This window comes from Onychostoma macrolepis, chromosome 20, assembly GCF_012432095.1.
Source record: "Onychostoma macrolepis isolate SWU-2019 chromosome 20, ASM1243209v1, whole genome shotgun sequence".
Taxonomy (NCBI): Eukaryota; Metazoa; Chordata; class Actinopteri; order Cypriniformes; family Cyprinidae; genus Onychostoma; species Onychostoma macrolepis.
This window is the reverse complement of record NC_081174.1, coordinates 29,142,744-29,157,142: the sequence shown is the minus strand read 5'-3', so window position 1 is coordinate 29,157,142 and position 14,399 is coordinate 29,142,744. Positions and strand designations below refer to the sequence as shown.

Below are 14,399 nucleotides of genomic sequence, written 5' to 3'. Positions count from 1 at the left end.
AATAAGTTCTAGTTGTGTGCTGTATTTTGAATCTTATAAAATAATACCATAGCTTGGCATTGGAAACAGGCCAGCTTAAAAGCTATTAGGTAACACATACTGCCAGAGTCTGTAACTTTACAGTAACTTTTTTTTGGCAATAAACTGGGATGTAAAGAAAGTTCTCCTAGTTAATCGAAGGGAGGAGCCTAATATATTTTGGTTGTGCTCTCTCTTCTAGATCTGATTGCACCCAGCTCTCTGACCTTCTCAGAGGTGACCTCCAGGAGTTTCCGAGCTTCTTGGGTAACAGATGCTGTGGATGTGCAGTCCTATCTGGTGCAATACAGGCCTGACACCGATACAGAAGCAGGCTACATCTCTGTTTCTGTGCCGGGAGACACCACTACATCTGTCTTACATCACCTTACTCCAGTCACAAAGTACGAGGTCAAGGTTTATGCCCAATATCAGAAGGGAGAAAGCTTTCCTATATCAGACTTTGAGACCACACTAGAAGGTGATTGTTTTCTATAAAAGTAAGCTAAGCTAATTACTATGTTCCTTTTGAGACTTTTAAAGGAATAGTTTATCCAAATGTTGTTCTTGATGATTTTCTTTCCTCAGTACAACAATGTTGAGTTTTTTAAAGAATATCCTGGCAATTTTGAGGAAACTGTTCCTTTAAAAGTCGCAGCAGCAACCTTTTTGTGATCCTTATATTCCAATTTGTGCAGAACAAGGATCCGTGAACAACCTGAGAGTTTCCGAAGAGACGACCAACAGTTTCCGTGTCTCATGGGGGGCTGCTCCCGGTCCAGTGGTGCGGTACAGACTCACATATGACCCGGTCCGAGGAGATAGTGGGTTGCTAGAAACTGCAACAGATGGCCCTGAGACCACCATTGTTCTGCAGCAACTTTACCCAGTTACTACCTACCGTGTCTCTGTGGCAGCCGAATACCCATCAGGTGTTGGGCCTCAGATGCAGATTGATGGAACGACCAAAGAAGGTGATTGGAACAACTTACAGACTTCCCCTCCAAAATATTATGTCCGTTTGAAGGCAGGATGAGATTATGAGTCTGAATTCCTTTTACTGGAATTTTAAGTGAGAAAGTGCCATTTTTTGTTTACATTCATCCAGGTCATTGTAAAATGTTCTTGAAATGTTAGACTATTAGTCATAGTCAGCTGGATTTGCATTTGTTTAAGAGCGATGCCCACTCTTTCTTGCATTTTCATTGGTTGTTTCCCAGGCTTTTTTATATCAGACAACTGGTGTAAAGTTGTACAGTGATTGGTTGAGCAGCCAAACACCTTAAGTGAATTGAAAATTTGATTTTGACAAAAACTCTATGAGATGTTTCCCAGAATTTCTTTCATTGAGTTGGCGAAAAATATGTTTGATTAGGCAAAACCTCTGGGTTCTTTATCAAGTCTGAGAGTAGTTAGTGTCCAAGCATTAGCCAGCTGCATCTTAATAGCTGCCTACAGCGATGCAGCTGCAGTCTGTCCACGGCTATAATCTGCAAAGGACAAATCCCAGGTCATGACTTTCGACACCTGTGTTAAACTGGAGTTTTATCTCTGCATTGCCTCTGTTCCAGTCAACAAATTAGTTTTCTAACTCCTACTTCATCAGTTTCTTAGTTGTGCTGCTTTCTAAGGACACGATTCCTCAAAATTTGTTCGCGAGCGTGTAGTGATCAGACTTGAGATTTTTCACCTTGTGGATGATAAAACCACTTAAAAGCAACGTTAGACTTAGGCTGATGATACACTGGGCAACTTTTTAAGCAATGCTGCTGGGCAACTTTGGTAAATGTCGCTGTCAACGGGCAACCAGGTGAGACACAGAGCTCACGACCGATATAAAATATCCAAATATAAATTTGTTACCCATTCTCAACATTGCTCAAAAAAAGTTGCCTGGCAAATTTGCTCAAAAAGTTGCCCTGTGTATCAATAGCCTTACATTGAAGGAGGGAACATTGGGGTTACTTTGTTTTTAACTGCTTTCTCTTCGTATATCTGATAGAACGTGGCTCGCCGAGAGACCTGCGTGTTTCTGACGAGACGGTGTCGTCCATGCAGCTGTCCTGGGCTGCTGCGCCAGGAAGAGTCACTCAGTATCGAGTGTTCTACCAGCTCACAGAAGGTGGTGAGATGAAGGAGGTGGCGGTTAAGGGGGACACCACAGTAGCCTTGCTAAAGAATCTCCAGCCAGGCACAGAGTACCAGCTGGCCGTGAGGGCACGCTACTCCTCTGGGTTAGGCGAGCCACTGCAGGGCACAGGAACCACACTAGAAGGTACGGACATGACATTCCTGTTATATTGAGGACACAACCCATTTTGGGGGTGGTGTGATGCAATGGTGAAAGCTCAGGGCTCGTAACTAGAAGGTTGCTGCTTTAATCCCAAAAAATGTAGAGAGCCGTAAGCCAGGATTTCACACTAAATTTAACCAAGTCTTCTGAAACCATAGATAAAAAAGTAATGTGGACTGCTTTTCTTTTTGCCAGTCTCCATTTATTTTCATTGTTGATCATTAGTAAATGATAACATATGGTGGGATCAAACCAGCAACTTTCCAGCTACTGTTCCTTTAACCCCAGGCTCCTGTATGCTATTTTGGATAAATGCATGTGCAAAATGACATTAGAACTAAGGCTTCTGAGTACAAGAGGATATATCCCAGACATATCCCATTTCTCCCCAAGAAACGTGCTTGAATGTGGAATCATTGTAATTGTATACTGTTTTGTGTAAATGCAAAAGGCACCCATTGAACTCCCTGTGAGTGCAAGATTTGAGTACATTATTTTGGATCAGTTGAGAAAGTGCAGCCTTGGAAAGACTAGGGGCATTTTTAACATCCTCAGCCCCTGTCAGAAAGGATAAACAAATAGGTTGAACAGAGCCGAGCGATTATACTGCATCTTCTTTCATTCAGCCCAGATAAACAGCTCACAGGTCTTTTGGGGTTTCAGAGGACCAAATCTTAAGCTACAGCAACATGGCTACAGTATCTGCAAATGAAATTACCGAGACAAAAGCTTGCCCAGGTTCTTAAATCACTGAATTCCGGTAATCTTATGTCACTGAACTTTCAGTGTCAGATTTGAGGTCCAAAGATCAGAGCACAGAAGGAGTTAAGTGATGACTTTGAGTGATGGAAAACCTGTTGAAGGGATAGTTTACCTAAAAATCTAAATTCTGTCATCACTGAGCTTAAAAGAAGTACTCTGGGCTGTCAAGAGTACTTTTTAATGAAAACATATAGTGACCAAAAATGTGTTCTGAAGCTATAACTCAGTCTTGTGGACCTTGTGTGGCTCAAATGAGATGATTAACACCTTTTCTTGGTATCGTTGCTCATATGTTTTTGTATTCACTGCCATTACTTTACCCAGCTGAGGGTCATAAATATGGCAGATGAGCAGAAAATCCATGTGACTGAAACAGATCAGCTTCTGAAGACTTGAGATTTATTGCCTAAGTGGTGCTTTTTTGTCTTTTGTGGCAAGATATATTAGTTTGGAAGAACACGAGGGTGAGTAAGTGATGTCAGAACTTTTGGGCAAATGATTCTTTAAATGAGAATAGCTGAGTTTGTTTTTGGTAGACTAGAGATTTGGCCTGGGTTGTTCTCCTCTGTGGACCATGTATTGGTTTGTGTAGCATGCAGGAGTCCTGTTCTCGAAATCTGATCTGTGAGAAGCGTAGCATTATGGCTTGATTATGGACTGACATAGAAGATTATGAGATGGTGATTTCAGCTCCTCCATCCATCCATTGAGACTTGGTCAGTGGGAGCTGGACTAAATGAAGCTCTTTAATGGAGATAGTTACGTAATGCAGGAACTATGCAGTTCTGGAACAAAGGAGTAGAGCAGTCACTCAGACATCTCTGTTCCTTCCTTTGCATCCTCAAGAGGATATGCATGAAAGGAGGAGCATGAAAGATTTCCTTTCTGTCCCCAATCTAATGCAGGTGTGTATTGACCAGGCTCTGGTCCAGTTTATGACCTAGCGTTTCCATTTGTAGAGTAGAGAAGGTCTACAATCCCAGATGCTGCGTACATTTTGTGATAATTCACGCCGTCTTAGCTAATCATTGACCTGTCAGTGTGCAGCGAGTCTTCAACAGGTTCAATTACCTCAAAAAGGATGATTTCCAGCAAATCGCTGAGAAGACCTTGAGGCTTTCTGTATAAAAAAGGGAAATGCTACATGACGCTATAATAGTTCCCATATTTCTTACTTAAATGTCATTTCTGTTGCTTTAAAGCTACACTGACCTAAAGAATTGTTATAAAATCAGTGTTTAAAGGGATTTGCAACCCACTGTAGTTCTACAGTTACCTTTTAAACAAAAAAACATCAATTTTCTGCAACATAATATGCAAATTGATGGTCTTGTTTCTGCTGAATCCATTGCTCTAAAAATGTGTGTCTGTGACATCGCTGAGTGAAAACCGTGAAAGTGAAATCAGCTGTTTTGCTTCACCATCTCACAGAAGACTGAAAAATGAATCAAAAGGTTTTCCATCTGCATATATACAAAAGAGAATCAGGAAACGTGAGGAGTTATCATAATGTAAACACAAAGGCACGCACATGTGGAACGCGTTACCTGCCTTGTACTTTAGATAAGATTATTTGCATTATATTCTCGTTAGAGTAGAACCTGGCCAATCGAAGCGAGACAGATTACATAGCAGGATATTATAGTCTTACATACGGATATTCATTTAAAATAAAGACTCAATCAGCTAGATACAAACGGGCCAAAAGGTGACTTTGGGTATCCTCAGAGGAGGATTGTCCTTCCTGTTTGCCATCTGTCAGAGCGCCTAATGCATTCAAGCTGGCCTCGCTGTCCGGCTTGTGACCCCCAGAGATGAAGCACAGATGAAGGGAACAACCGAAAGCTCTCCCAGCACCTGTGTTTTCCCGGTGATTGACATGAGGTTAAACTTCAAAAACACTTCAGAAAATTTACTGCATGTGTATGGTCTGTCTCGGCTTTGGATTTCAGAGCAGCACGGGAATGCCGGATTGGCTTTTTGAATGGTATTGCATCTTTAAATGGATATAAAAGATCATTTGAATTTCAAGGCTCTTTTAAAGGCAGAGTCAAATAAAATCCTGCTGTCGGGCTGCAGAGAAATGCATATGAAAGTCGCATGTTGAGCAAAGATGTTAGAAGACGCATTGCTCAATGAGATGCACTGTTTCCAATTTCTGAGGACTTATAATCGTGTCAGGCAAGGATGAGACGAGACGAGACGGGACGGGACGGGGGACGGGGGACGGGAGGGGGGGTGGAAGAGACAAGGATAGAGGAATGAAGAATGACTAGGAATTTGAGTAGGTATCAGACATCTGAGAAGGGTACTTTATGGTGGTTTTGTGGGGATTTGCCTTGTTTTGGAAAAAAGCAGGTTGGCAAGCGTTCGCTTCTCTGCTTCTTCTCCAAAGTCTCAGGATCCTGCAGTGATATAGTGGATATTTCTCATGTGTAATAGCATCTTCATGTAGAATTTTATTTATTTATTTATTTATTTTTTGCATTGTCATTTTTTAAATAAACAGTCGTCTCAATTATGAATATTATATACAGACCATCATGTCATTTCCAAACCTGCATGACTTTTAAGGTGATCAAGGACTGTCAAGCTCCAAAACAAGGTTGTTATAGATCCTTTTTGTGCCGACATCACGATTACGTCACAGCGCTAGCTGGGGGCAAAACAAAGAGAAAACTGGAGGCGGCCAATTCAAACTAGCATAGATTCGGCTACATAAAGAGCTTAAAATATAAAAAAAAAAAAAATAAAAAACGATGACAGCTGTGGTTAAATGCGATAAAACGAGCGGACAGGACAGAAACGATCGTCAAAAATGCTCGCGTTTGCAGCACACACTTCTTATCAGAAAAGGTTAAATAAAGTATTGTGTTTTGTTGTTATGGATTATGGTTTATGTTACATGTCTAAAGATTTCTTATGCATCTCATGACAGTCATGTATGAAATGTCTCTGTGCATGTGTGTAAAACAACAAACTGACGATGTATATGCTTAATCATCTGTAATATACATTGTTGTGATTGATAGTGGCTGGAATTTCTAAGAACTTGGTAAGAAAGAATAATCAAACACAGAAAGTTCAAAATTAGTTTCTGCAATTTTTATTTCTAGAAAATATTCACATTTTACTTTAAATGTACTGTATATAAAGTATTGTAAAAGTACTGTAACGTCACCGTAAACTTAACTTACATCATTTACAGGATACTTTAAAATAACTATTTGGCCATTACATGTTACATACATCTTCAAATAATATATCCATCACATTGAATGTTTAACTTACTTTTTGTATTTTGGCCCAGTTCACTCTCATGTAGCTGTAAAAATAGTTGCCTGCTGAAATTGAAATATATATATATATATATATATATATATATACATCTTCATGACTAGATAGACACAGGTGAGTTTCTCTTTACTACACATTAGGTTTCTCTATAGATGTGAGTCACTCAACTGGAGGTAATCCTGTCAGATCGTCCATCCTTTGAGTTAGTACAGGTCGGCCAATCTGGTTTCGTTCATTAAAGTTAACTTAAATAACAATCACGGTCCTGCACAGTGAGTGATCTTACATATGCAGGCAAAATCAGCTGCATATCTTTCTCCACTAATTGTTAAAAAAACAAGCTAACAAACTTAATAGCTAGCGTTAGTGAAGCGGTCAGTGGAATCTTTCTGCCTCCACCTAAGCTCCGCCCACAGAAAAAGTGTTTACTAATAGAAAAAGGGTCTATAGTAATAACTAAAACTAATACCATAAAAAATGTTGTTACTTTAAATAAAATAAACATTTACTGAAATAAAATAAAAAAATAAAAAATAAAAAAAATCAGTTAACGTTTATTTATTTCAAATAACCATTTTTTTGTTTTTTTTTAAGCTTTAATTTTAGTTTTAGTTAACTATAATAACCTTGTTTTGGAGCTTGACTGCCAAAGCCTTGTTTTTAATTTTTATTTACTTTAACATGATAAATAACTAAACTAAACTAAATCAGAAATTGAAATTTAAAACTGTATAGACATTAAAAATATAATAATTATAATATTTAAAAACTATAACTAATAAAAATTATAGAAACCCAACAAAATTGCTAAAACGTTAATTCAAATGTAATAATAGCATCCTATATATATATATATATATATATATATATATATATATATAAACTATAATATAATGTAGTTTTTATATTATTCATAATATAAATAATTTCGCTACATTCCAAATTGATTAAAAGTATTAAACAGGCATTTATCCAGAAACAAGCTTTAAATTGGCTGCATTAGTCTATCTTCAATCTTTTCTTACATCACTAGAAATGCCTGGTGATCATACTGTATATCTGGTACATCAGTCTCCCTGAGATACTGTCACGTCATTTAATTAAAGGTATTTCATAATGTGATGTAAAAAATGTGAAGAAGTCTGCTTGGAAGAGGCTGTCTCAAAATCCTTAAGTGGAGTTTGTGAAGTTTATCTGCATGACAGAATGCTTTTGGGACTCTGTGGTGGGTTTTGTAAGGTGTGTGTGTGTGTTGACTTTAGACTTTATGACCGGCTGTTAAGTGTAGTTTCACCTGAATGAATTAGTGCTCACTGCAGTCCTGACACACCTGCACCAATGACACCAGAGACATCATGAGAAATGGTCCAGCTGCTTTTAGAAATATATCAGATTATGGCCCAGGGTGATTCTGCTAAAATGCAGCTTGGAATGAATTTTTTTCTTGCTTAAAAGTCTTTTTCTGAGAGTAAGTAAATAAACATTTCATCCAGAACAACTTTGTTCCTGAGCTTTCACCAGACTACCCAGTTTCTAACATTTTTACCTGCAGTTTTTGTATATTAAATCAGTTTTGTGTGTTGCCTGCAGAGGTGGGCTCAGCGAGAGACTTGATAACCAGTGATGTGACTGACACCAGCTTCATGGCGTCATGGACGGCCGCTCCAGGAAGAGTGAGGCAGTATCGTGTTCGCTGGAGGTCTATGTTTTCCGCAGAGTCTGGGGAGAAAATGGTGCCTGGGGATGTGACCAGCTCGCTGTTGGAAAACCTCACCCCTGAAACACGCTACCAGGTGTCTGTGATAGCGTTGTATGACCGAGGCAATGGAGAACCACTTTTGGGAGAGGAGACCACTGATGGTACGTAAACCTGTTTTACCTGTTTGCATTTGAGTCTAACACTGAGTAAAGTGTGACACTATTAAATTCCCAACATTTTTTTCCAACATCATCAATTTCTCTGCATTTTACCAGATTTGTAACAAGAAGCATTTTAGTGCATTGCGAAACTGCATACTTCTCTACTATATATTAGGTGAAAAACAGAATGTTCAGTATTTCCATTTTACGGTATTTACAGCTGAAAATTACAGGATGACTTAACACTTCATAGCAAAATTCTTAAGAGTAACTGTTTCCCAAATGACAGACTATATACCATACACTTATACACTATGTACTTATGCATTGTAACACAACCATGTACATTATTAGTACATTATTTGGGATGCACCTTGTGTGTCTGAAAGACACTTTACTATCCCATGAGGCCATGGGAGAGGATTTGTAAATAGCATAAGATCACATGACAAAGAAGACATACAGTACGGATGTAGTATGTTCGGATTATATTCATACTACACACATTCATACTCTAAAGAATGCGCTTTTTAAATGGTTCCTAAGTAATTACTCATTTAAAAGAAGTACCCACTCAGAGGGCATGAGACCTAAAGGTTTACATGCAGATTACTGCCAAAAAAGTGAAAATAATAAATCTCTGGGTATTTGAATAAAATATTTTATGTCAAAAGATTTCGGGTAACAAAAAGGTTTAGGGATCACTGTTCTAAATGAATGTTCTTCAGTGGATCAATCTTCAAGAACTATTTATCACTGTACAGGGCTTTTAATTTGCTGCATGGTTCTTTGAAATGAAAAAGGTTCTTGAAGTTGAGGTTCTTCGGATCAACATATTGGTTTAGGAGTACATACTGTAGATGGTTTTCTGAAGAAGCATGGAACCTAAAAAGGTTGTTCTGTGGTATCACGGAAACTTAAAACGGTTCATAAATGACCGTGAAACTCTGTTTGGAAGATGTAATAGTGTAAATAGAACCCAATGAAACAATTAGGGATGATTGGCTCATTGAAGGAAGCTGGAGGTTAGGTTCAGTTGGATTAGATTAGTGTTATGGTTATCTTTAAATCTAGCAAACATCTTCCAGGAAAGAAAAATGGTTCTTAGGGTGATACAGACGTGACAGGACATGCACGCCTGCGCCTCAGGCTTAACCATCTAAAGTGCATCAATCAACAACTGCAATCTGTGGTACTCGATCGAAGCAAAGGAATGGAAAAGGATGAGAAACCTTTGAATCTTAGCTAGTCAAAGAATTATTTCATGTTAGCGTGACTACTTCAAGTTGCGGTTTTGCCCTTGGCATCGAATCTTGGCGAGTACAGCGAGTTTTGAGTTTCTGTGCAGTAGTCACTTTCCTCCGGGTGGAAAAAGTGAGCTGGTCGCAGCACTGGTGCAGTGAACATCGCCGCTGCGGAAAAGAGCAGTTTTAAAGGGTTGCATGCGTGCAGGGCAGCCCATAATACGAGCCGTATGTCGACCGGGATGCTGGCTGAAGCGTGAATGCGTTTTCTCTACCCAACTCAAATCGTACAAACTCATGGAAACATGACACCAGTGTGGGGATTGAGAGAGTATTGGAAGAAGGAAAACTTTTGCTTCCTTTTGGCTTGCTTGTGGTTTCGCGTTCACCTCTGACCATCCCTGCTTGTCTGTTTTCATTTCATTCGTTATTTTTTGATTTATCCAGGCCAGTCTAGTATAATTTTAGTCAAACGTTCTTATTTTTGTCTGTTTGTAGCATCTGCATCTGCCAAGGCTTTACTGGTGTCTGATGAAACTGAACGCACCATGCGTGTGACATGGAAAGCTGCTCCAGGCCCCGTGGTCAGCTACAGGCTCACGTACGTCCCTGAAGACGGCGGTAAAGAGATGACGATGAAGATCCCCGCCAACGTCACCAGCACCATGCTGAGGAAACTGCAGCCCCTGACCACCTACAACATCAAAGTGCATCCCATTTACAAACGAGGAGAAGGAAAAGCAAGGCAAGGAGTAGGAACCACACGTACGTTGGCCAGTAACTCAAAGCCCATGAGTCACAGATATGTGCAGACACAGGCACACATTACCACTTACAGTACACTGCAAAAAAATGACATTCCTTCCAAGTATTTTGGTCTTGTTTTGTTGGTCGAGTACAAATATCTTAAAGTTCTTAAATCAGGATTAATTTATTTGAGAAGCAAAATGACTTAAGATATCTGAAAAAAAAAAGTTTTTGCTTAAAACAAGAAAAATATCTGCCAGTGGGGTCAGAGAAATGAACTTAATTCAAAGGGAAAACAAGATTGAATTTCTGAATCCATTGGCAGCTATTTTTTTCTAGTTTTAAGCAAAAACTTTTTTCAGTAAAAAAGATGTTCTGTATTTTTGTCTTGTTTTTAGTACAAATATCAAAAAATTCCTGAATTAAGATACATTTACTTGAAAAGCAGTTTGTTTATGCTTAAAACAGCGGTTCTTTATTCCAGTCCTCGCCACCCCCCTGCTCTGCACATTTTGTGTGTATCTCTTATTGCTTCAGATGCTTGTTCTATTCGAATGTAAGTGCAGGATATTCCGCCATGATTCCAGTTCGAAGCGAGCATATATGTTCCATTTAAAGGTCATTAAAGTGTACGAGACATGAATTTAAATTGTATTTATTTACAGATGCATTTATGTCACACTCTAGTAAGTTTCGTCTATGTGTGAAGACGCTGCAGGCAGTGGCATAGAGCCGCAAATATTGTTTTTGCCTTGTCTTGTGTCTTGTTTTAATCAAAAACTTGCTTAATTTGATTCATTTTTCAGAAAACAAAGACTTAATATCTTAAAGGGATAGTTCATCCAAAAATGAAAATTGTGTCATCATTTACTCACCCTCAAGTAGTTCCAAACCTGTATGAATGTCTTTGTTCTGCTGAACACGAAGGAAGATATTCTGAAGAATGTGGGAAACAGAGCAGTTCTGGGGCACCATTGACTTCCATAGTTTTTTTTTTCCCTACTATGGAAGTCAATGGTGCCCCAAAACAGCCTGGTTACAAACTTTCTTCAAAATATCTTCCTTTGTGTTCAGCAGGACAAAGACATTCATACAGATTTGGAACTACTTGAGGGTGAGTAAACGATGACAGACTTTTAATTTTTGGGTGAACTATCCCTTTAATTCATTTTGCCTCTCAAGTAAATGTTTCTTGGTTTAAGAATGTTTAGAATTTTTTTTGGAAAACAAGACAACAAATCATACTTAACAACTGCATAGCAATGTCCTGAAAACCACCCAAAGCGCCTTAGCATCACATATTATGTACTCAGAAAATTTCAGATGTAGTTATTGCATTAGCAAATGCTGATATCTGCTTTTCTTCATCCTGCAGTGTCACCATTCAAAGCCCCAAGAAACCTACAGACCTCTGAACCCACCAAAACCAGTTTCCGTGTATCCTGGGATCCCGCTCCCGGTAATGTTCGTGGGTACAAAGTCACTTTCCATCCCAACGGCAATGAGGTTGATCTGGGAGAATATCTCGTTGGGCCGTATGACAACACAGTTGTTCTAGAGGAACTCAGGTAATGTTTAGCATCAACTTAGATGTTTCTCTTAACATAAAGATGCTAATCAAACTTCTTGTTTTGAGTTGCCACATATGGTTTCAGTTTTGTCCTTCATTCACAGAGCTGGAACTAAATACTCCGTGGCTGTTTTTGGCATGTTTGATGGAGGTGAAAGTATGCCTTTGGCCGGGGAGGAGAAGACCACCCTCTCTGATGCACCTGAATCTCCTCCTCTTGATTTCCCTGGTATAATCTCAGCACATCATAAAATAACATCACATTTTTATGTTCTTAGCATGCGCATTCTGTTGAGAAATAAAACCGTTTAAAAGTAATTAAAAATACAAGTCAAGCGCTAAGGTTAGGACAAAAAAAGCCATTGAAACAGAATAAATTGAAACAGTCAATGAGTGTAGATGTATTAGTGTAGTACAAATATTATAGATAATAAACATAATGTTATAATAAATAAGTGCATGAGCAACTTATAACAAGTAATGAAATATATAAAACAAATATATAGCAATGACATTATTATTATTATTATTATTATAATTATTATTATTATTATATATGATTACTATTAAAATGGAATATAGGAAAAAAATATAGGAAATCAAAAATTAATTGATATAAGAAATTAATAATACATATTATTATGTATATATTATATTATTATACAACAAATATGTAACAATTAATATGATTATTATTATTATCAATCTCAGGAAGTGTATTTTATATATATATATATTTATTTATTGTTTCAGTTTTTATATACATTATATAAATATGTATATAATTTTTTTTTTTTGTGGAATGCTTACAATTTAGTGTGCTTAATTTCACCGTCCCTTTAATGTACAAATTTGTGTTAGCTTTTTTGAATGGACTTCCAAAATTTTACTTAAAATAAACATCAGTTTTAGAGGAGGTGAATCATTTAAAAAGTGTTTCTCAATGCTAGATAAAAAAAAATAAAAAAAATGAATGAGCTTGCTGTGATGAACAGAAGTGAACAAATGGACACTGTTTCCATGGCGAGATCAAGCGTATGGTTTGCAGTTGCGAGCTCAAAGTCTTTGGCAGCACAGTTTGCCAGCAACAGCGTCTTGAGTTTGATTTTGGCTGCTATTGGCAGGCAGTTTAAAGACTTGAACATAGTTGTAACGTGAAAGACTTTCCAGAGGTCGTGCAGCAGTGAGAAGTTAAGCAGCAGATGCAGGTAGGATGATGGAAGTGTGTTGCAGAAGTTTAGTTGTGAAACGACCAGAGCAAAGGTCACACGATGGCACAGTTTTCCACATGTATCAACAGGATCTGATCGTAAACTTGTCTAAACCAGTGACTTGGTCAAGCAGGATGACTCTAGGGTTCTAAAAGTCCAAATAGTTCCTCAATATTTGTTACATTATTACATGATTCATCAGGAAATTAAACATTCTTTAATTTACAAAAAATATTGGTCTTTAGAATATTTCATCAAAATAATGAAATTTTTTATCAAATCTAATAGCTCATCTGGCAACATATCTTGTGTGTGAGAGTTTGCCTGTGACATGAGTTCATGGAAAAAAAATGCTCTGTTTTTAGTTATGCACTATTTCATAGAAGAGAAAAGGCCACTGAATAGCACAAGGATAGGAAAGTGTTGTGTTTCTTTGACGATGGAGAGCAGATTAAACAAACAGTGGTATAACAGATCATACCAGCTTATGGTGGCTATGAACCTTTTTTTCCTTATTTCTTTTCTATTTTTAAACCTTTTTTTTAGGTAGTATCAAGCAGTTTAGATTATTCTGCCACTATTCATTTAATCCACCATTTTATTTTATTTATTTTACCATTTCTGTTTACTTTATTTATTTTATTAAAATAGTTCTATTTTTAGTTCTAGTATCTGGTCTACCAACTCTAAGCAGTTTGACCAAGATGTTTTACAAGTTGAAACTCTGTAATACAGTAGACCACGTAGATCATCTAATGACCATTGACCATCCTGGACCAGCTAAAACCAGCTACAATCAGCTAGTACCAGATTTTCCAGCAAGACACCGGTTCCACCTCACTCTTTATTATATATATTTATTTTCTGAGCATGCTTGTAAACAAGTCAATTTCACAAGATATTTTTCACTTTGCAGACCATGTGTGAAGGTGTCCAGAGTTCTAGCCTCAGTTTTGGGGCTCTTCTCTCACATTCAATAGGTATCTGGAGCTCCACGCGTTCTACAGAGGTGGAATGCGCAAAAAAGAGAAGCAGCTCGTTTTTCATGCATCACAAAGGGCTACTTCTTTTCTCTGTAGAACAGAAGCAATGACAATTCCAGGAAAATGGCCTCCAGGGCCGGATGCCAAAAGGGATTTGGATGCAACGCAAGACTGAAGATTCAAAGAAGAAAACTCAAATTTGAATGGAAAGAGTTTGTAGCTTCAAGAAATGAACAAGAAATAAAAGTCTTCTCTAAAAGTGTGATGCTTTCAAGTTATTGCAGTGTAAATGTAGTTTTTTATTTGCTGTGAGCATGTGTACATGTCTCTTCCCTGTTTCTCATCGCTCTGCTGTTGAACTCTGCCTGCCATCAGGGATTATACAATCACATCTAAGCTCCTCTTGGCTTTTCT

The 14,399-nt window shown here is 37.9% G+C and overlaps 1 protein-coding gene across 5 annotated transcripts in view; it reads left to right on the top strand.

Moving 5' to 3' along the window:
• col12a1b (collagen, type XII, alpha 1b) overlaps nt 1–14,399 on the top strand; it is a 75,068-nt gene that overhangs the window by 9,878 nt on the left and 50,791 nt on the right. For 4 of the 5 annotated variants that reach the window (XM_058756251.1, XM_058756250.1, XM_058756254.1 and 1 more), the window contains exons 11-17: nt 221–499; nt 717–992; nt 2,021–2,293; nt 7,961–8,230; nt 9,973–10,239; nt 11,597–11,789; nt 11,896–12,020. The exons of the other annotated variant lie outside the window; for it this stretch is intronic. In XM_058756251.1, coding sequence (XP_058612234.1) covers nt 221–499; nt 717–992; nt 2,021–2,293; nt 7,961–8,230; nt 9,973–10,239; nt 11,597–11,789; nt 11,896–12,020 — 1,683 coding nt within the window. The remainder of the gene's footprint in view (nt 1–220; nt 500–716; nt 993–2,020; nt 2,294–7,960; nt 8,231–9,972; nt 10,240–11,596; nt 11,790–11,895; nt 12,021–14,399) is intronic. 5 annotated transcript variants of the gene reach the window in all.